This window comes from Anas platyrhynchos, chromosome 22 (genome assembly GCF_047663525.1).
Source record: "Anas platyrhynchos isolate ZD024472 breed Pekin duck chromosome 22, IASCAAS_PekinDuck_T2T, whole genome shotgun sequence".
Taxonomy (NCBI): Eukaryota; Metazoa; Chordata; class Aves; order Anseriformes; family Anatidae; genus Anas; species Anas platyrhynchos.
This window is the reverse complement of record NC_092608.1, coordinates 3,273,038-3,295,563: the sequence shown is the minus strand read 5'-3', so window position 1 is coordinate 3,295,563 and position 22,526 is coordinate 3,273,038. Positions and strand designations below refer to the sequence as shown.

Below are 22,526 nucleotides of genomic sequence, written 5' to 3'. Positions count from 1 at the left end.
TAATTTTTCTCTAGTTTCTGGCTGGCTGCTTTCTGCAGAAGAACAAAACACATCATTGCTGGCGTTCCAGTTCACACCTTCTCTTTAAACCAACTGAAAAAAAAAAAAAGAGCGGGACACACAGTAGATAGAAACTTAGCTTTTATTTCCTTTCTATGTTTGAAGTTGTCAAAACCCTCTTGCTCTGTGGTAGCTCAGTGTGTTTATCCGTGGTGGTCGAGGAGCTGCACGTGTTAGCTTAGGAGATGGTTTGTTGGCAAGTCCTTTTAGGCAACAAGGCGACTTTTCTTTTCGAGCAACTGAGTTTTTTGGAAGAAGCGTCCATCTCTTTGGTGGGGCTGTGCCCAAAGTAGCTGGCACTGTCCGTGTGTGGCCGCAGGTACCGTCCCATGCACAGCCCAGGTCTGAGCTTCAGGAGTTGCTTCTGGCCGAGGTCCGCGGCGTCCTCGTTGTAGAGCAGCACGAAGTGGCAGCGTGTCTCCAAAGGCAGCACGCTCTGGCCTTTCAGGCACTTGTTGAAGATCTCGAGAACCAGATCTGGAAGAGAAGCTGCAGTTAGGAGGTGGTCTGAGCACCCCGGGGACAACATGCACCCGAGCTCATCGCGTCTGCCCACGAGGCAGCTGCACACAATGCAGCTGTGTGTGTGGGCCAGGGGGGAAGTGGTTTCCAGCCTGTGATCTGTGGCCTCCGTGGACTATTAAGACAATGAAACTAAGAAAATAAAAACACAGCCCCCATGCTCTTCTTGCATTCACTTCAGCCCCACTGGCAACGCTTTAGGGAAATGGTAGGGAAAATATTATATAGGTGTTGACAGTGCAATACGGAATATGAATAACCCCACAAAATACAGGCAGATATGTACAGCAAGGTAACTGTATTTATGAAAGAAAGCATGAGTAGGCTGTCACCAGTATGTGTCATGCAGAGAGAGATGCTCCCTTTACTGCTTCTCCTTATGCACACGGAGAAAAACACAGAAAACCAGGGGCGAGAAGGGCCTAGAGGGGCATCTTCTGGTGCACCCCTCCAGGTAGGACCACTTCTAGTTAAGGTACATAAGGCTGCATAAGGGTTTTTTTCTGTCTTTGTACAGTTCAGGTAACAGTTGTCAGCCAAATTGGTAAGGCACAGCAGGAGCTACAACTGCACCAAGCACTGCTGCGGCTGTGTAAGGTGCGTTGCACAAACCGACCTCAGCTCTGTGCAGGCAGAGCAACAAGCATGGAGAAAATGTGCAGGTGCACCTACAGGGTCACGTATGAAGGGTTAGTCTTTTGTACATAAATTTATATGAAAGCATTTCTAAAAGTAATTATAAAAAAAAAAAAGCACAAAAAAACACCACCACTTATTTCTTTCTAGTGGGATCATGGCTAACAAGACCTTAGCTTTTCTGGATCTGTGTCATGTAGAATTTCAGTGCTTTCCATATGACATGCACTCAGCAGCAAGATATCTTTATTCCAAGGCTATTTTGCAGCTACAACTGATATCAACAAGGATCTCCTCCGACAAGCAGCAGGGTGATATCGTTATCTGCTCTGGCCACTGTGATTTCTTCACTTACCAAGACTCTCGTAGACCACAGCGGGGATGATGTCCCTCAGGACTTTGCAGTCGGTGTGTAATGCAGGGTTCGCGTTCATCTCCAGAAGCCAGACCTAGGAAAGATGAACATCAATCAGGAAAGCAGGCTGGATCCACTCAGAGTCACAGCAATGCCATTTGACTGGCTTAGCAAACACCTGGAGATGTAAAAATATGAGTAAATCCCAACAAGGTGTCCTGGCACAGAGTGCAGGTAAGACAGCATTTTCAGAAGGACTTGAATCAAATAACATTCAATTTTGCATATATTTTGTTACTTGAGAACAACACTACATATTATTTTGTGTTTCCAGCTGATAGTCTTTAGATTAAACTCCTGCTCTATGGGCGTGCAAAGGCACTGTGTCTCTTAACATACTGATTTCTGTAGTGGTTTTGAGTTGAGTTTTTTGAGTCATGTGAAAGATACAAGGAATCTAGGAATCATGTTTTGATTTGGGGTAGAAATGGGGTCAGAACTGAGCAAACGGCACTGAGTTCTCCATCAGCCCTTGGCCTTGATTTCCTGGGTGTTGGTTTTAGGTAGAAGCCACAGAAGATACTCATTTTTTGTATCCACACAAGTTTCATCTCTATTTCCCTTTGACATGGCAAAGTATGCAGCTCCTAGCTGCAGCATGTGATGGTCCAGTTACAAGTCTATGTGAAACCAAACAGTTGACTCAAATGTAATTCTGTTTACTATTTCTTTTCCCTGCCATGAATGAAACTCATCTGTTCACTTCCTGCCTTTGCCATATGGTGCTGCATCTTGTATAGAAGACGTATAGGAATTACTTGATTTTTTTTTTTTTTTTTTCAGGAAGGATATTTAATCATGCAACAGCCCCAGGCTGTTTTAATTGAATTTTTAAAACATATATTCTCTCTCTCTCTCTTTTTTTTTTTTTTCCCCTCCTAAAGCAGCAATGAGTTTGCCTGCACGTAACTGTGAAATGTGGGTGGTAGATTTTGGCAACGTGATAGCTTTCACTTTTGCACTTTGTTTTTGCTGAGAATAAAATGCAACAATAATTTTCGCTTCTTTGAAATACTGTATTGAAACAAATGAGAAGACTGATAAGTGAGGGTGGTGAAATGTCTGTGTTTTTTTTTCCAGAGGGGAACTGGGACAGCTGCTCAAAACTAACCTGCTCTGCAGATGCCAACAGAGGGCACCTACGTTACATTCATTTTTCTTGGCAAACTTTCTTCTGAGTAAATTTCCTTTTTCCTATTAAAAGTTCATAAGGTTTTCTGCTGACAGACAAACTCAACGAACCTTTATAATTGTCTTGACTAGGTTTTGGTTCCTTCTCCTTCAAAACAAACAAAACTGATGAGCAGGAGGAAGTGTTCACATCTATCAGACTGTGCATCTTTTACATTGTGCTACTTAAGAGTTTCCCAGGTTTTTAAAATGCTTTCAACAACCAGGACAAGTTAAGAAATGTTTTTTGTTCTGTTTCAGGGAAAGCAGAGAGAATAAAGCCAAGATCCTGCATATCCATGTGACTACCTGCAATGTTCATGGGGAGCTGTGTACAATTAAAAAACCTGAGACTCCTCCTTGCATCTGGTATGCAGGTGCCGTGCTCCAAATTTCATAGCAAACATATGGCAAAGGAGCCAAAACCCAAAAAATCTGTTCTTGACCTCCTACCCATAGATTATCCTTTTTCTTTAGGCTTTCCAAGTGATAAGAGGTTGGTGCTTGGTTAAGCAGTGCTGCTCTGGATGCTTCTGCTAGTGATGAGGTTCCTGCTCCCTGGAGCCTGCCAAAACAACTGCACATCAAGGCATCACAGGTAGGCTTAAAAACCTTAAATAGCAGGATTTTTCCATAGGCCCTCAAACAGCATGCCAGCTGCAGCCTCTAACTGCATTACACCGTGATCTGAGGTCTCATTCCTGGTTCTTTGTGTAGGGCCAGATGCAGCATGAGCAGATCCTGCAGAGGTTGGCTGGAATTTGCTCAGAGCCCCAAGCTGTCCGCAGCAGGGCTGCCTTGTTCTGAGTTTCTCTAGCAGCAGGTGTGCTGGGGGCCTGACCTCTGGCTGGAGCTTTAAGCAGCACAGAAATGCCAGTCGGAAACAGGAATAAAATAACTTGTTCTGTGCTCTGTGTGGTGTGGGCACATCCAGCTCTGCAGCATCCTTGTGGTACCGGTTCCAATCCAAGGGACCAGCCCTTCTTTAGCAAAGGATTTGAGGGTTATCTTTTTTTTTTTTTTTTTATGTACGTCTATCACAAATTGGCAAATGGCTTATCTATATTCAGTCTCTTCTCTCGTGATGGATAGCCGAATTTCTTTATGGCTGATGAAAAATTTATACGTTTTATCTTCCCAGCATTTCTTTGGAGAAGCCCTTTTGCACCACTGATGCAATGCTTTCGAAAACAGGTTCCTTGGGCTTTTAAATCACAGTGTCCAAAGCTGTGTAGTGGCTTGGGCATTTACAATACAACACTAGGAAGCTCCAGGAAAAAAAATAGAAAAAAAAAAAAAGAGAGAGAGAGAGAAAAAGAAACAGTAACAGTAAAACCACATCCATCACTTTTGCTCTCCTCTTCAAAGTACTTTGTTCTTCTCAGTCTCCATATGAACATGCAAAGCTCTACAGAAAGCTGTGGTTTCTCTGCAGGCCCAGCTTTCATGATTTGTGCTTCTGGGAACTCTGAGGCAGGAAAGCACCTTCCAAGGACTGGGCCAGGATGCTGCAGAGTCTTCAAGAATTATTAGGAGTGATGCTGGGGGCATTTGTATCTCAGATAAGGAGGAAGGAAGAGCATGAGGAGCTCTAGGACTGAACACAAGACCACTTTAAATCAATGTAAAGCAAATTCTGCACATGTCCTCAAATAGGATGCCAGGGAGCATAAGGCTGTTGTGTATTACAGGTGGAGAGGGCAGGATGTCAGACCAGGAATTGTAATGGTAACTCACAGAGGACAGAGTTCACTGCACAGAGCAGTGTTAAAAAATAAAACTGTTGGTTTATTGCTCCCCAATGGAGCATAGACAAACCTATGCTTAAATAAATGCCTAAATTTCCACTTTACCCTCTCTCAAATGCATGTTGCAGGTTCCAACCGACTCCATCACCACTAAGCGTCCAGAAATCCTCCTCATTCTTACCGATAGCACTTGTCAAGAAACATATTTATCTCTCCGTATGTAAAATGCACAGGGATGTAATGGTCTTTAAATACTCAAGTTTTTAACTAGCCAGGTAGGGACTGCCACAATAGAGTGACACTGGATCTTCTATTCTACTTAAAGTTTACACAGCCGGGACTTTGCATGCCAACATTGCAAAAGACAATTGCCTCTGACATTCGAGAAGCACCACTTTCTGTGTCTTTCCCATTTACTCCTCCTTGCCATTGACTTCCCAGACAAAGGAGGCTATTGTCTGGGCGCTGCATACATTAATTCCATTCTTTCATAGGGTTTGCTGTTCCCACTGCCCTTTGCTGGAATATGTTTGAGTTCCTTTCTGCTTTAGCAACAGCAGAATCTGCCAGATGGCTTTCTGTTATGTTTAGATCAGGTGGGTTTTGAAGCAGCTCAGTCGCTGTATTTAGCCTTTCCCTTTCCCTTTCTCCTGGCTTTTCTTGCCTGAGTTTCATTCACTCTTCACGAGCTTGAACTGTAATTCTAGCAGGTTTTATAGACTCGGCGGGCTGACCTATTGCTAAATGCTAAACCTACAATGAACGTGGAGGTGCTGATGCTGACATGGGAATCGATAATGACTGATTCTGCCGTATGCTGAAGGCGAGTCCTTTCTTGGGTACTCAGCTCGTGTAAATCAGTAGACTCCACGTGACATTAGCAGCATTACAAAATCATTTGTGCTGGCTGATTGCCTGTCATGTTTGGTTTCTGGAGAGATAAACAATCTGAGCGGACATTAAAATTCCAATATGTTTGCTATCAACTGAGTGGACATCACGATGCCCATGCTTCTCGCTGTGAACGCTATTTTACCAAGAAAATTCTGCACAGAACAGTTTCTGCTGCAGTAAATATTTTTCTTCCCCTCCTGAGCTGTTAATGCCAGGGTTTCTCTGTGCAGTAGATGTGCAGGCTGTATAGGTGCCATGTCTTGATGCTGGACAATGGAACTGGGAAAAAAATAAATCCTTCACAGCTGGCTGAATGTCTCCTCTATTTAATTCCTAGTGCCAAAGCCTGTGTCAACCATTCTGCGCCGTGGGCATTAGACACCTGGACAATATCATACTTAGCATTTGGCAATATTTTAGTCATACCTTGAAGTTTTCATCGATTAAAAAGTCGCAGCCAATGAGGTCAAAGTAGCCCAGTTTGCGATCCAGTTTGTGCTTGGCCGCCAGGAAGCACTGCAACATGATCTGCTGCATCCTCTTCTGAAAGACAGGGAGCGGGGATAACAGCACCGTCAATGCCAAGGGCACGGGAGTGACTGCAAATCACTGCTGTCCTCTTGGTTTAGGGACACTTTTTCTTCCCCTGCCTCTAGCAGAGCCCCTCTCTAGACTTGGAGGGCTGCTGTGTTTTAACACTTTATGCCTGTCCACTTTGAGTTGATGAAGCCCCCTCTTTAAATTGGTTCTCTAGAAATTGTTTCCTGTAGGGATCTCGGCCCTTGTCCCTTACTCAGAATGGGCTGTTTATGCAATTTTTAATGATGATTTTTAGTGAGGCATCGTTAGACTCAGGCTGATGAGATGAAGTCTCATGCACTCAGATAATTTCTTTGCTGCGTTTCCTCTGTGAGACAGGAAGATGGTGAGAAATCAAGCCAGCTGAGTCTTTCATCTCTCCTCCATGAGAGATCTCAGGCCCTGATATGCTTTTCATGTGGCAAAGTCGTGTCAAAAGTGAAGAGAAGACCAAGCCAGACAGGGAAGAGACCACTGTAAGGGTAGTCCCTTTGCAGGCTAAGAGGTCTCTCTGATGTGTAGCTTGGTTTTCAGCGCAGGACCACAGCACTGGGTGAGGAACGTGAAGGACCGAATTGTGTTTTTATGCCAGCACGTACATTCACAGTCTCTTTATCAGCAGTTTACCCATTTTATTAACCACTAAAATTAAACTCTGTGTGTCTTGATTTCTGTGTTTATCATCTGCAGGCAAATGGTTACCATGGGACCATCAATACCTCTTCGCTCGGTGCATACATTTCCTTAGGGACTCCACTGAACTGAAGGTTTTCCTCCCTACTCCAGTCACCCTAATTAGGCAGACTCACACCATACACTCGCTTGCACTCACAGTAAACACGGTGAAAACCCAGTCCTTGGGGAGGCTGTTGGTTTTCGTGAACTTCTCATTAATGTAGCTGTTGAAGTGCTCCATCCGCCAAACCGTCTCGTCTTTCAGCTGGCTGTACAGGGAGTTCTTCTTCTGCATGTACTGCAAGGCAGGGGACAGAGCAAAGGGAGGATTAGGTTTCTGGCAGACATCAAAGCACCCCGAGTTTTTCCAAGGAGCTGGAGCTGAGAGGAACCCCAGGATCACGTTATTGACATGGAGGGATGAGAGCCCCTCACCAGCAGATATAAATCTGAGCAAGTGCACTGGGAGTCACTTAGAGCACTGCCCCAGAGATGTGCCTGACACATGGACAGCATGGAGACAGCTATCCAAGCTCTGTCAAAGCAGTGTTTTCTCTGTGTGCATGTATGATGCATCTGCATCAGTGCTTGGCAGATGGGCAGAGGTGTTTTCAAATCATAGTCATGATATTCTTTGGACCAAGTCTGGTTCCAAACAATTCCTCTCTTCCACTGTCTCATTAACCCCTAGGTCAGCTGGAGCTTATCACTCCTGGGGTAGGAGGGGAACAAGGGCGGAATCAACTGTGACTCGAGGCCTGGCCTATTACCAGCTGCTCCTGTAAATTTAGTTTCCCTCCTCCCAGCAGGAACCTAGGTAATTTATGTTCTGCTAATAAACACCTGTCCTTTGTTTAATGTCGCTTGTGCCATGGGATCCTACCCAAGCACCTGAATTCCCGAGTGGATAGCTCTCTACCTGAGCAAACAAACTATTCCAGGAAAACAAGCAGCGTACTGATAATAGCATATATTGCAGGAAGCAGCTATAATCTGCTGTCCTGAACTGTGCTCCTACAGGAACTGTAAAACTCCAACAAGAACTGAAGCGGGCTTCTCTCATAGCTCCCTAATGCATATTTTGCCCATTTTCAGAATACAGTGTTATACTGGGAGAGGGGCTTTAAAAGCAAAACTGTTTTCTCCCTTCCAATTCTTTTCATTCTCTTAAATTAAGTTCAGTTCTAACTACTGAAGTGGCTTATATAAAGGAAAAAAAAAAAAAAAAACCTCAGGTAGTTTTAATTAAGAAATTCTTCTATTTTGTATGACAAAATGGGATGGGAATATGTGCCAAAGGAGTCTTGGTGCGTAAGTCTCATTTGAGAAGCCAAGGTGGAGATTTAAGAGTGACGGCTCTTGGAGAACACATCTGCATCTTACATCATTATGATTATCACGTTTAAACACAGCAAAATCCTTTAAGATCAGCAAAATCCTTAGCCAAGTCTAAGGCTCGTTTGTGCTAGGTAGCCCCTGTCAAAGGCTTCATCTCTACAGATATATGAGAGAAAAATGCCAGGAGGAAGAGGTCCAAGGAAGGAAATTGTCAGCATAAGCACAAAATTGGTCCATGGCAGAGAGTACTACTTCTGTTCAGCCTCCATTTCATGGGTGCACGAGGCATATTTTCAGCCTTTCAAGGCTTTTTTTGCTTCCCTTCTCTGTAGTCTCTCCTCCCCTTCTTCTGAGCTAAGTGCACTTGGTTCACCTGGTTGGTGAGATGAACGGTCAGATCGTCAGACATGGCATCGTAATTGGTGCAGGTCAGGCGGACATAACCCTGGGCAAAAAACAACACATAGGGTGCTGTGCAGGCAATGAGCAGGTAAGACCGGACATCAAACTTCTTCCCTTCCAGGAGCAGAGGCTGGTGGATGTACCTGTGAGGGCAATGCAAGATATGTCACCAACAGGCAGCCGTAATGCAAGGTATGTTCAAAGCTCACCCCAAAACCCACGGCCAGTTCATTTCACACCACGGAACAAAGATGTTTGTCCTTGTTTCAACATTTCTTAAGGTGAGTGGCAGCAGAGGGCGCTCAGAAGAGAGGCTGGAAGTGCTAGGAACGGATTCCAGAGGAACAGAAGCTGTGCTGAGTCTCAGAAGGTAATTAAAGATTTACTAATATTTACTGGAGAATACAGAAATTTTGTCTGAACACAAAGAACCCTTCATGCAGCACCACTGCTTTTATTGCCAGTCTGATGTCATCTGGGAATTGTTTCCTTTTATCATCAAAGGTTGCTGGATGCCCACACAAATACCAAGAATAAGCTGTTAAAACAATCAGTGCTAACAGTTTTCAAAGGCGTATGGAGCCTCGTTATTCACAGCCTAAGCCAGTTCCTTGCTATTAGAAATCAAGATGAGCACTCAGGTAGGGTAGCTTAAACTAGTTCCTAGTTTAAATAACTGCACGCAAGGCTTTTGTCATGTACAGAAAGGTAGCACCTGGCCTTTTGAAGCCCTGCTTAAATTTCCAGACAAAGGTAAACTCTTTCTGATGGCAAAGATCTGCCTTGAAATGACTGAAGTGTCGAGGCAAGACAGACTAACCAGAGAAACAGCCTCTCTCCCACAAAAATATGTCGATGGGAAGATGTGGTATAAATATATTAAACACCTATGGAACAAAATAATGCACTGGGGCTAGTATGGCTTAGTTAAGCACACTACTCACGCGTGGATTCCCAGGCTTCGATCTCTACCTTTGCACTATTCTCGCCTGGGGAGCCCTGCACTGCACCCTCTTGCTGGGCAGGTCTCCCTCGGAGCCGTGGAGCTTGGCTTGAAGGGTGTTGGCAGCAGCGGGGTTTTTGAGGAGGAAAATTCCTCGGCCTTGGTTAGAGCAGCTTGGCTTGCAGATCCAAATCTGTTCTTCTGCAGAGAGAAGGAGTTTGTTATAGTGACCTGTGGGGTGGGAAACACCGGTGTGCTAGTTCCTGGGCTCTGAAAACTGCTCGCTTCAACAAGTGAATGGATCTGCACACACACAGGCATCACCGATGGACATCAGTGGTTATTACTGTGGCTACATTAATTAATTTCTTAGAGGAACATGTAGCTATTTGAATTGGTTGCTACCACAATGAAGACTGTTCACCTTTGCAAAGCTCAGAAAAGGCATTTCTCTCATCTTTTAAGTCCAGGCGAAAAGATTCTGGGAAGAATTCTTCCATCTTCAGTAACCTATGGGAAAATCAAACACAAGTTGAAAACCCTATCCAATATGTTAATTCCTTGGTTACTTTCCGAAAGGGTGCTTGCAAGACACTTGAGGTTTTTTTTTCTTCTTGTAGACAGATATTTTTGTTTGTTTATTTTCTTGAGCTACCTCACTCCATCCACTTTCAAGAATATATTTTAACCTTAAGACATTCTCCATATGCTCATTTCTTTTGAAAACTGAGATGGCTGCAGGTAACCGTGGTATAGGATTGCCTTTTTTTTTCTTTTTTTTTTTTTATGGATATGTCAAAAATAGAGGACCAGAGATGGCAATAAACTGCTTTTATATTTACAGTGTCTCTGCCACAAGAGGTTGTGACCTTTCCAGTAGGAGAAGGCACCCAAAAGAGGGGAATTATTGCGACCACTGTCTTTGGAGACCTGGCCTTTGTACAACTCCAGATATTTAAATCTTTAATGTAGGTACTTTGGAGGAGGGGAGATGGGAGGAGTAGTGGGGAGGGTGGGGAGGATGATTTTCCGGACAATAAGGAAAATAAAACACCATACAATTTGTGTCCTGTACTTTTATGCATCCAGAAGAAGCTGCTCCTTTGTTTATGTGCTCTCACTTTTGCTTGGCATAAGTTTCTGCTCAAGGTTCAACTAAGTGAGAGTTCTTACTTGGAATTAGAGCTCCTGCCGACCTTTTTCATCACCCGCTCTTGCTCTCTCAGGCAGGATAAAAGCCCTATTTTACTGGTGAGGACTCTGTTGTTAGGAATCTGGTAGAGAAGCTGTTCACCTGTGTAAGGAAAAAGAAAAAGAAAAAAAAAAAAAAAAAGCTTGTTCTCATTGCCGCATGCAGGAGAATGTGGAGGGTGAAGCTGACCTGGTCACTGCTGACTCTCACTACTGGTGGGAGAGGTGGCTGGGCCCTGGGAATTTGGATGCACTGATGGGACCAAGGGTAGAGAGCAGCTCAAAAGGCTGGCTGTCAGCACAGCAGAGCTGTTTGGCTTTTAGGGACTCCCTTCTCCCTAGAGACAGCCGGGCCTGGGGGGCCTATGGGGTGACCCAACTTGAGCTTTGCTGCTTTATCTATGTGTGCACCGTTGCCTGGAAAAGGCTGTGGGGCTGCCCCTCGCTGTGGGGCACTCTCTGCATGCAGAGCTTTGCCCAGTGCTCACGAGGTGCCAGAGCAGGCTGCTCGCTGCTCCGGTGCTGCAGGGCAGCCTCGGCCCTACTGCGGCCTGCGCGGGCCCGAATCCACAGAGGGAGGGCCACCTTTCAGAAGCGATTATGACGCTTTGTGTTTAATTCATTTCAATGGTATCTTTTCTCCCAAAGCTGCTCTCTTGTCTAAAACCCTTTCTTTAATCACCATGGCAATCCAGCTCCGATATCCCCGCCGAGGTCTGCCAACGAGTTGAGGTTACCTGGTTCTCCTACCCCGCAGGTGACCTCCTCCGCCCTGGGAGCCACAAGCCCAACGTTCTCAAGTTTTTTCCCACTGCCCTCTCCCACTCAAGACCCAGTGGCACCTCTACCTTCTTTGAAATGGTAATAGGTCTCTCGGCACTTGATCTCACACCATTTCAGCGCGTAATCCTGTCTTCTGTTGTCATAGATACGCTGCCAGCCTCTGCGCTGGCAATAGATGCTCACACTGCATATGGAAAACAAAATAGCAAAGTAGCCCCCCTTCCAGTAACAAAGACTTACTCAGCTCCCGTCCCTTGAACTCCTTACGGTTTTCCCTGGGAGCCTGACCTAACACCCCCAGGAGTCCCTGGGTGGGGATAAGGTGGGAAACATTAATTAGGATGGCTGCAAGGGGACCTGGATGCTAAGGACATGGTGATTTTGCAGCACTAATGAGAACTTGCACCATTACAGCAGGGTTATTTCAAGCAGGATGAACGAGGTACCGGTGGAATAGGAATGATTTGCATTGCGGTCCAGTCTTAGCGAGGCACCTCTGCCGAGCAGCGCAAGGAGAGATGACAAGTAGCAATAGGAAAAGCTGTTTGTAGACAAAGCTATGGAAATTCAGCAAGGAGCGTGCTGTTTACAGCAGCCATTCTGTGCTGCTTGCTGGTGACAGCGTCTAGAGAAGAGTGTCAATATGCTGGAAAGATGAAACTTCTGATCTGACAATTTTCCTTGGGCAGAAATCTCTTCTTATTTTTTGCTTGTTTTGCATTTAGCCAAATGTGTTGATCAACAACAGTGGTGCCTAGCTCTAGTGATGATGCTAGCTGATCTGCTATGTGGAGTAGCCAAGTGATTTTTGAACAGCCCCAAAAGAGAAACTTTCATCAAATAAACAGAAGTATTTAGTTTCTTTGCATAGAGATAGCAGTTAACTATTTTACCACAGCTATTTTTTCAATAGGTACTTTCCATCTGAATTATTTTAAAACCATTGCTCGTGTGTGCCACTCCAGAAAGACACCAAGTAAAAAGGAACTGATTTGATGCTAATGGCTGATGTGTGCTTTCATATATTGTCACAATATTCTTCACATGAATTTGCTGAGAGGACCTACTTACAGTCCAGCTCCATTGGATCCACTGATATAAAAATAAGGTCCTGGTCCCTTTGGCTCCTCTCGTATCACTACTTCGGGCTGTATTTCTCGAGGGCATGCCTTACCACATGTTCTATTCTTGTGAGGCTTGGCTTCATCAAGCTCCAGCTCAGAGGCAGTAGAAATAACTGCAAAAATTAAAATTGAGAAACTTCACATGATCTGGGATCTTCTCCATAAAACGCATGTGTAAAAAGGCAGCTGCTACAGAATAAAATATTGTAAGGGATCACTTAAATTGACTTTATAGCCATTGCTGGTGCAGTCTTAAAACAATTCAGACATTATTGCTGATGTAACCTGATGGTGCAATCAGGTAGTATATCAAGTGGAAAAGTGCCATAAAATGAGCAGAAATCAGCTACAGAAAAGCCTCACAGACTGCCAGGTCTTGGAGTGGGGGGCAAAAAAAAGAAGGGCAAGAAAAGCCTTCTGAAAAGTGATAGCCATACATTGTACATTGAAACAGATTTCTTTAATTTTTTAAAGCCAACAGGAATTTTGATGAGCCCAGGATGTGACAGCTCTGAGGTCCCCGACAGGCAGCCACGAAGTGGAATGGCATATGGGAATTGTGGTGACAGTGACTGAAGGGGTGGGAATGAAAAACACCCTGCTTCAGATTGGAAACTAATCATGTCAGAGCTTGCCATGGTTCTGTTGCTTATTCTCAGCTCCCAGAGCTCAGAAGCTGATGAATATATAGGACATAATCATTTTTTTCGATACAAAGTTAATGGGATCTGCCTAATCTGTAAAGTGCTGCTGTGTCATTTCTGGAGGAGAACGAGAGCACTTGTATCTGGCTCTAGCAGTGGCGAAGAACTTTGACTTGCTGCCCTTCCAGGAATGATAAACCAGGCTGAAAACGTCAGTTGCAGACCTTCCTCTTTATTTTTTTTTTCCTGTATAATGCATGGCAAATGAACGGCTCATGACTATTTGTATAGCTCACATTTGGGTTATTGAGATGCAGATCACTGGCCAGGCATCTACGAAAAACATTTGAAGGCCTAACAGTTCCAGGGACTGAGAAGCTACGCCTCCGTTTTTTATTGCACGTGCACAAGACCTTTGGGAACAGTAGAGCCTGGGAATAGACAAAAAATCTTCTCCACCCTAGTGCTGCTCCCCCTGGAACAGGGTGGTAGCAGGGAAGGAGGCAGCAGGAAGCCAGCAGATGACAAGACTGGAGTTATCTACCCTTTGGACTGCTCTTTTATCATTGTTTTCTGTATTACATCCCGTGATCGCTTGAGTAAAACCTACTAACCCAGTGACAAATCTCCTTCAAATTGGAGCAAAGGTTTTGGGCGTTGGTATCTCGTATTTTACAAGCATTTATTTTATGTCTTCGCTGCACTCCTCTGTGAATGCAGTGCACCAGGTGCAGCCCATGCGGTTTCCCACCAGGCTCACACACTTGGCTCAGTTTATTTTGGAATACACGAAGTTGATTGCAAACTCTTCGAGGCGGGACCCACTTGAAATTTCTGCTTCTACTGGCCACCACGGGGTTCTGACTGTAAAAGCCCTTAGTGTTGCACACTACAGCAATATCCATGCTATTATATTATTATTACGCTAAGTGTCAGGTCAATTAAGTGGCATGCAGGAGAGCAGCACAGCTCAGCTGTTTGCAGCACATGGAAGGTTGTGCCTCCCTGCTAGTTGCTGGCATCTTCCACCTGAAATTGTTGCCCTCCTTAGCACCGTGTGGTACCACGCTGCTTTTGCTACTCTTTGAGATGGGAATGTGAATATTTATTTATCTATTCTTAACCTTTAATCGCTTGGTCATACCTCCTGTATGAGTTTATGTCTCTTAGCATCCCTCTCCTCGCCTGGATTGCTAAGAGATCACCTGGTTTTAAGCAGTCCCATTTACCCTGGGACGTAGGCACACGAGCTATCCTGCAGTGACTGCAGAGCTCCAGGCTGCTCCTCCATCAGTCTGAACACGTTCGTGTCTCTCCCTCTCTAATCTCTATACAGAGACCCAGGGGATGGGAGCCTCTTATCTTATTTTCTAATTATGGAACATCCTGGTGTTAAAGATGAATTTTCATTTCATTGAGTCTGTTGATAGTTATTATTTTAGCATCCCATTAGCCTTCATCGGCATGTTTTGCACCCTCAGACAGCTAATTGCTAGCAAGGTAAGTGGAGCCAGGCATGCAGGGGGCATTCCTAGTGCCTGGCCATGCCCATTTCACCTCAGGCTGCATACCTGACCAGCACAATAAAGCTAAATCTAATCATCTTCTAATCATCATCAGACAACCACTACCCTAAAGCTTTCCTTTTTATTAAAAAGGTGTTCATTTGGAGAAAAAAAGTGTATTTTTACTGCCAATGCATGGAATTCAATTCAACAACAAATACATCAGAAAAATATTAATATTGTTTTAGTCATTGTAAATTTATGGCATTAGAGACAAATTATCTCTTAATAAAATCTTTTTTTTTTTTTTTTAGATGAACTGCTTGCTACTGGATAGGTTGTAGTTTTTTTTTTTTCTTCACATTTTCAACAAAGCACTTACAAGGTAAGCATAAAATATTTTAATTTCACTAATGTTTGCCAGCCAATATTAATTACTTCAGTCCTGAATTATTTTAGAAGCAAAGTGACTGATTTATATTCACAGGGTTTATCTGCAAAGGTATAAATTATGTGCAGTATGCCTGCAATCATGCTGGTTAATGGCCAGCACATTAGTCGGTGTAGATCTCTTCATACTGGTATCAGCTCAGATGCTGGGCATAGGATTTGGCACAAATAATTAAACCAAGGGTACAAGAATCACCTCTGCCAGCTGATAAGGCCTGAGCCCGTTGCTGCTTCCTTCCCTGTAGCACGGGGCTGGTGTTCTTCTGCCTCTTGGGGGGCACGGAGGCCATCTCGGCGCCCAGTCTGCAGAAGGAAAGATCGTGGTCAGCCCCCTGGCCAGTGCCACCAGGGATTTGGGATGGCTGCAAGGGGTCCTCGCCTTATTCCTATACTCAATAGTGTCTAGTTTCTATGTACAGCTTCTGGAGGGTGGCCTCAGCGGGGGAGGATGTGGGTTTCCAAGTCACGTCTGGAGGACAGGCCTGGAATATTCACTCTAAATGCCATAAAACAGATGAAAATGGCTGCTGGGCTTAGAGCTGGCCACTGCTGCCCTTAGGTGACACAAAAAGGTTTCAGCATCTTACTGACAAACCGCTCCATGCCGTACCTCCACAGAGATCAGAGAGGCATCCTGCACAGCCACAACTTCTTGCCTTTTGGCCCCTTCTCTCCGGGCTGAAAATGAAATGAAACTGCGTTTTTTTTGCTAACAAAAAGTAGTGGGAATTCTAACCTTTGCTCGGCAGTTTCTAAACACTTTTGGAGAGCTTTAACTGCTCCCCGTCCTTCCTTCAGCTGGGAGACCTTGCACTTGACTTCTAGACAGGCCATGAAGAGCTCCTAAAGAAAAAAAAGGTCCTGTGGTGGAGCAGGTTTGGGCTCTGGAAGAGCGCAGGCTGCCTTCTTTCATCGATTTAGGGGTGGTGGAGCCACGGCACGAGCAGAAGCTCAGAAACCCAACCTGCTGCTGCTCCACGGAGCTCGAGATGCCATCGCGGAGCCCCAGGCAGCCTTCAGCACTCTGACCACGGGCCGAGCTCCTAGCAACAGCTGCCTGGCTACTGCTGGTAACCACACCAAGGGTTCTGGCTCTAAAAAACGCGCAGGGATTGCCACAGACACGTGTGCTTTCAGATAAAGGCGTCCCGTGGCAGAGCTGCTGAGCAAATAGGCAACTACTGGTTGGACAACGGGTAAAATACCAGAATATATAGGCGTTAAATAGCAGAATATATAGGCGTTAAATAGCAGAATATATAGAATTTAAATAGCAGAATATACATACTTCATCCATAATGTGGCTTTCCTGGCAGAGTTTGCGCAGCTCAGCACTTTGTTGGACAGGGTACTGGAGTCGATCCAGTACTGGAGGAAAGAGTTGCTAACGGGGTAAAATTCGTGCTCTAAATCCTCCTTCTCCTTTAGAGGCAAATCCTTCTGCAAGCTCCTGAAGAGCATCTCGGAGGCCAAAAGCAAAATGCTGAATGCGACAGCCCTCCAGAGCCAGCCAAATCCTCTGTGTGCCAAAGGTGAGGGTGCTGCATTGCCAAATGCAGCCGTGCAACAGAGCTGCAGCTGCAGCAAGGTTCGGTGCTGACGTGTGCCTTTACACCACCTGCACGCTCCGGGCATCATCCTGCTGTGGCACCTGGTGCTGGTGGGACTGGGCAAGGGGTTCAGCTCCAGCCAGAGGGAATCCTGCCCGTCAGACCTCTCCAGATGTGAGCAGAGCGAGCTGAGGCACAAAAGACATAAATTAAAACGTACCAAATAAATAAAATAAATACAATAATACGTAATGTGAATTAACTGATAAATACTGAGATTTCGCCTGGAATTAGGTTATTGATTCCCTTTTATTGTTTTACTGTGCCACTGAGCTGTAGCTACTGCTGAGCTGAGCCTACAATAATCAGGGATTAATTGGATGTTAAGGAAAAGAAAGGGAAGGCAAGAGGAGAATTCCCCACTTCACCTCAACCTTCATAAATTCCTGTGTGTGATTCAATGAGCCTGAGGGTGCTGGGACAAGTATGGGAAAGGAGCAACTCCATGGTTTTGGGTCCTTCCCCAAGATAAAATCCTTACCAAATGGAGTGCATCCATTGCCAGTTTTATGACTAAATGAACCATTATATGACTTTAATATTAAAAAAAAAAAAAAAAAAAAAGGTAAGGAAGGAGAGACTCCTGTAGATACAGTAATTTATCAAACTGTGAATTGTCTGAATGCAGTGAAAAGTGGCTAACACAATGGGACCTTGATTTTTTTTCTAGCAGCTGCTGTATGCTACCAAACCAGCAATAATGGAGGGTTTTGACACTTAACAGAGCCTCGGTCAATAATATAAAGATAGAAAGGCCTACTTAAGCAGCCTTAAATTCCTCTCTAAATACGGATTTTTCCGTCCTTCAGATATAGGAACAAAAAATAGCTTTTTTTTTTGTGTGACCTTGGCTAGGTGTGCAGGATGAGTTGGGTCATCTCCAGGGTTAACACCAGAAGATAAAGCCTGGAAAGGTCTGCATTTACTGCCAGGCTTTCACACTTTCATTTGCAGACACAGCAGCTTGGTTACTGGTCTGAATGGAGAACTTTGGCCACGTCTGCCTGCAGCACTTGAGCTGCTGAAATCTGCTCTGCAAAAAAGGGGAGCCCTGGCCACGGAGCAGCTCCTCATGGCCGAGACCGCAGGGAGGAAGGGTGAAAATCCAGCTTAAAAAAAAAAAATTCAAAAATAAATAAATATATATTGAAATACATCATGTGGTAACAGCCCCTCTGCCCCAATAAAGCAGGGATGGGGAAAGCTGCTGGCAGGTGGGATTTGGCACAGCTTCCATCCCTCTCCGCATTGGCCCAGTATCCTCCGACGTGGACGTGCCAAGGTAGCATGAATACCCTGGCACTCCTCCCCGGTGTCACGGTGACCTTCAGGAACATTCTCCGTCTGTTCCTGCTGGCGCACAATGCCCCGATTAGCTCCAACAGCTCCTGCAGCGCAGGGCAGGATCCTGTCCTCGCCTTACCTTCCACCTTCCTGGATTACCTCTGGTGGCCAACCCGGGGCTTAATCTCCCTGGTCACACCGAGAGAGAACAGCGTGGGGTGGGAGGGCGGCCGTGTTGCAATCTACACCACGGCAAATACTTTCAGTAAACGTTACACCCTCTAGGAAATGTTGCCTAATTGCAGCAGGGGAGCGGCCGACAGTTAGGGAGCAAAACGTGGGCTGCCTCGGTTTTCCTCTGAGCACGGCGCAAGGAAAGGGGAGAGTCATTACCAGAGAAGGTTTAAGCGTTTATTTCTACTATGTATTTTGTGATCCTAACACAATTTTACATGCACTTTGGACACCTGGTTTCCTCCCTGCTTCTGTTTGAATATATATATATATACATGTATATATTTTAATAATGTGCATTCATTACCAGAAAAGATTTAAGTTTTTATTTGTACTATGTGTTTTTTGATCCTAACACAGGCGATTTTACACACACTTTGGACACTTGGTTTCCTGCCCATTTCTTTTTGAATATACGTATATATATATTTAATTCACCTTGTAATTCAAAGAGGCTGCGACTTCTTTCAAAGTGACATCCATTCCCCTTCCACCCACCTGCAGGACTGTAACACAGCGAGGCCTCCAAAATCTGCTGAGTTTTATAGAACTTGCCCAATAGGCTTAAAAGTCATTAGAGTAAGAAATAACAGCCCGAGTGATTGTATAATCCTTATTATGCTGGAAAACCAGGCCCAAAAAATACCGTGCAATAGAAAAGAATGCGTGCTGCCAGCACAAGCAGTTATAGATATGCTAAGACAGCACATGTTTAATTCAAGGTGGTTCTTCTGCCAAAGGGTTTCTGTGACATGATTTGCTGCACAAACAACGTTTGAGTCATCTGTTTCGGGAATCACACGGTGGGGCAGCTTGCTGCTGCATTTTGTCTGTTTAGTGTGTAAAGTCAGGTTGTTTCGGTGTGATCGGCCCATTTGCATTCCATGTTTCCCATCCTGTGGGATCCATATGAGGTTCAAGTGTAAGGAGCTAGTCCCTTGGCTATGAAATATATCAAGATTTGTATAAGAAATAATATTTCTGCTATAGAAGATACAATAATAAGGTTGTATTTCTTTTCCAAAGTTCTCATGAAATCCAAACTACAAAAGCAAGGAGCACAATTCTAAGACAAAATTAAAACCCAGTAAAAATTAGAGTACTAAATGGGAGAAAATTCCTTTGAAAAATAAATGTTCTGTGTCATTTCTTATGCTGAACCTCAAGGCAAACCACTGAGCCTTGCCATTCACCAACCAGCAACAGAAAGCTCACAGCCCATAGCCCCAGCAGGGCTCAGAGGGGCTGCATCTTCCTCCATAAACAAATTATTTCCTAAAGCAGGTGACAGAAGGAAGCAAGGTGCATGAAGACAAGGCAGTGTTTTCTTGCTGTAGAGGAAAAAAAAAAAAAAAAAAAAAAAAAAAAAAAGGTGCTTTACTGCAGGAGTATCACGTTGGTGCTTCTTGCTATAAATCAATGCAATTTGAGGATGGAAAACTACTGGTGGTTGGTGAGCAAAGCCTTGGCAGCTCTCCCCCCGGATCCTGAGCATCGTGGTGCTCGGGGAGCAGGGTTTTCCCACTGGCAAGCTGCTGAGCCTCAGCAAGCACTGGGGGCTGGAGCATTGGCCATGGGTTTCCACCTGCCTGCCGTGGGAGCGGGCGCTATCTGGCCGATCTCCTGCATTCAGAGATGCCTGGGGAGTGACTCATGTGCTGCCGCCTGTGCTCCCCGTGCCCTTTTCCACCGCGAACTGGAGGGTCAGGACGGCGTGTCGCTCGCAAAACAATGTTTTAGTAATGCTGGGAGGCTGCTTACCCCCAGCCCGGCACACAAAATAATTCCCAAACTACCTGTGGAGCCAAGATGAGGTCAAGCCCTTTTTTTTTTTTTTCTCTCTTAGCTTTGCATTGCTTTTTCCTAGCAATAATGTTTTTTTTTTTTTTTTTTTTTTTTTTTTTTTTTTTTTCACAGAATGTGCTTTTCTAAGGGGCTACTGCACCATCAGGGAGGGGGAAGCCCACCTAGGCAGGACTCGTGGGGCCATGTGCAGGTATTTTCTTGTGTGCAGCAGTGCTATTGGGTCAGACAGCCTGATCTGCCCTTGGTTATGCAAGAAATCCACTGTGAGAGATAGGAAAAACTCATACACTTTTCCAGGCTTTTGTTTCTTAACCTATATGATGGGAAAAAGAAGAAAAAAGAAAAAAAAAAAAAAGTATTTAAGTATTGTGGAATTGACTGATAATTGGTAATTATAAAGTACTTGGATATGCTTATTAAATAATGCATCCTAGTGCCTCCCACCTTAACGAAAGTTGCAGGCATGGCTTGTGTATGTCGTAAGGTATTGGCAGGGCTGGAGGAGGAGCAAGAGGAGGCAGCTGCCTGCCCCTGCTCCCACCTCTCACTGCACAGCAGGCATGCAGGCCCCAGACTCATGGAAATTAATGATTAAACCCAGACCAAAATCCTGAAACAATGCCGTGGAGTTAGAAGACAAATCCGCTGGGTTCAGACCCAAAATCCAAGCTTCCTGGCTGGCTGCTGAGGCAGTTGTGTTCCGAGGCCAAGCCAAACCACCTCATCACACCTGCATCGTCGGAGGGCAAATCCTCCACTCCGGGGTTTCTCTAGCCAGCTTTATCATAGAGTTAGACTTGATGGTCTTGATTTTTTTCCAAGCTAACTCTGTGATTCTGTAGCAGGACCAGTTTTCAGCACCTGCAGCCCTGCTCAAGCTCAGGCTTTTGGCCTGAAGTCCGGGGAACTGCAAAATCTTCCACGGCTTTCAGCTGGCCTTGTATCAGCGCTTTGAGGAAACTGGGACTGTTTCTTAGAAAATGTCCCCCCCTCACTCTCCCTCTGCTGCTTTGTTGTTGCCGCTCTGTTTTTGTAGGGAGCCCTTTTCCTGGTGTTTTGCTCTGGTTCTGCTTTGGGGCTGCCACCTGGGAAGGGCCGAGGCGCTGGAGCAACGTGACGTGCTGCCTGAGGAGTGGCGGTGGCAGAAGGAAAGGTGAGCAAGGAGGAAAGCAAACAGCTCTCGTACGTGACTTTGGTCACTTAACGGGGGAGGACAGGCTGACAAGCTGCTCTCCTCTCCCACAAAGAGACCAAGGGCTCCACCTGGGCACGTTTTGGCCGTTTACCTGCTGCCACCTAATAATAATTAAATAATCTCTCCTTGTCTGAGCTCCTTCCCTCCCGTTCCCCTGGCTTTTCCCATTTGAAGATGTGACCTGTTCTTGGCATCCAGTGACCTCCCCCGGTCCCCAGGCTTGGCAGAGCCTTTCCACGATGACCCCATTGCATTTTTTTTTTCCAGTTGGCAGTGCTGCGGTGGCTCTTTGGTGCTGCAGGTGCTTTGCTGCAAGTGGCACGGGAAATGCTGAGCTTCAAGAGCACCGAAACCCACTCCTGTCGGAGCTGTCTCCGTGCGACAGATGGCCTTGTGGAGAACAAAGCAGAGGGCCATTTACAACAAGGAGGAGTGTGCTTTGGCGAGCGCAGGATGTTTGCTCTGCAGCTCGGGGGAACCAGCTGGTAATGATGCAGAACCTCGGCGCTTGGTGCCCATGGGAAAGCAGCGGTGCCAGGCTGCGTGCGAGCCCTGTGAATGTTTGTTTCTCTCTAACAAAAGCAGGAATGCTGCAGGCAGGAGGAGCAGCTCTCTTTCCTGCTCGCAGGACTCTGCTAACACATCTGCTTGCTGCTCCTTACCATCGCTGAGGCTGTCCCAGCAAGCCAGCACCGCGGTGATACAGCAAAGCAGTGCTGACCTGCCAGCCTCCATCCTCTGCCTTCCCTCATCCTCTGCCTTCCCCTCATCCACGTGCTCTTAAACTTTCTTCTTCCTACCTCCCAGAAAGGCCAAATCAGCCACCAAAAGCCTGGGGCTTGGTGCCATTGCCATAAGCTTTTGTGCCTGTGCTGCACCATGAAGCCCAATAAAGTCCAGCCCTTACCTCCCACCTGCTTGCCCATGTCATATTGTTCCAGAATCAAAACCAGGAAACAACGCAAGGCAATAAGTTACAAAAACCAGTAAGGAGCTGGAGGAACCAGTTACAGGAGAACTGTGCTGGTTTACTGCCAGGATGGTCGATGTGCAGAATTCCTAGGAAATTCAATAAGGACATGGGGAGGAGTGAATGAAAAAGAGTGGTTACTTTATTTTATTTTATTATTTTATTTTATTTTTATTATTTTATGTATTTTTTATTTTATTTTTTATTTTCTTTTTATTTTATTATTTAATTTATTTAATGTATTTATTTAGGCATAAACTCCTGTCAAAGTGTTACTTTTGCGTGTTGTTAGAGCAGAGGGTCACCATCTATTGGAAGTCTCCTCCATTGATCTTTCCTTGCCCTGCT

At 45.2% G+C, this 22,526-nt stretch overlaps 1 protein-coding gene and 2 long non-coding RNA genes across 4 annotated transcripts; 2 read left to right on the top strand and 1 right to left on the bottom strand.

Moving 5' to 3' along the window:
• Positions 1–124: 124 nt before the first annotated feature.
• TTLL10 (tubulin tyrosine ligase like 10) lies at positions 125–17,224 on the bottom strand. The gene is given in 14 exon segments (XM_072026756.1): positions 125–318; positions 320–537; positions 1,574–1,667; positions 5,872–5,988; positions 6,857–6,997; positions 8,411–8,582; positions 9,412–9,583; positions 9,807–9,892; positions 10,556–10,676; positions 11,422–11,540; positions 12,428–12,593; positions 15,276–15,382; positions 15,816–15,922; positions 16,044–17,224. Coding segments are annotated over 13 exon segments (1,761 nt in total). The 5' UTR covers positions 15,914–15,922; positions 16,044–17,224; the 3' UTR covers positions 125–168.
• On the top strand, positions 8,514–10,355 carry LOC119713416 (uncharacterized). Its single transcript, XR_011804623.1, has 3 exons — positions 8,514–8,631; positions 8,721–8,809; positions 10,227–10,355. It is a non-coding gene; the product is annotated as an uncharacterized lncRNA (long non-coding RNA).
• LOC139999263 (uncharacterized) lies at positions 16,147–21,842 on the top strand. 2 transcript variants are annotated; one of them, XR_011804621.1, is made up of 4 exons: positions 16,147–16,275; positions 20,125–20,203; positions 21,050–21,166; positions 21,476–21,842. It is a non-coding gene; the product is annotated as an uncharacterized lncRNA (long non-coding RNA). The 2 variants fall into 2 exon arrangements; XR_011804622.1 differs by lacking the exon at positions 20,125–20,203 and having other exon boundaries at positions 16,149–16,275; positions 21,476–21,841.
• Positions 21,843–22,526: the final 684 nt, after the last annotated feature.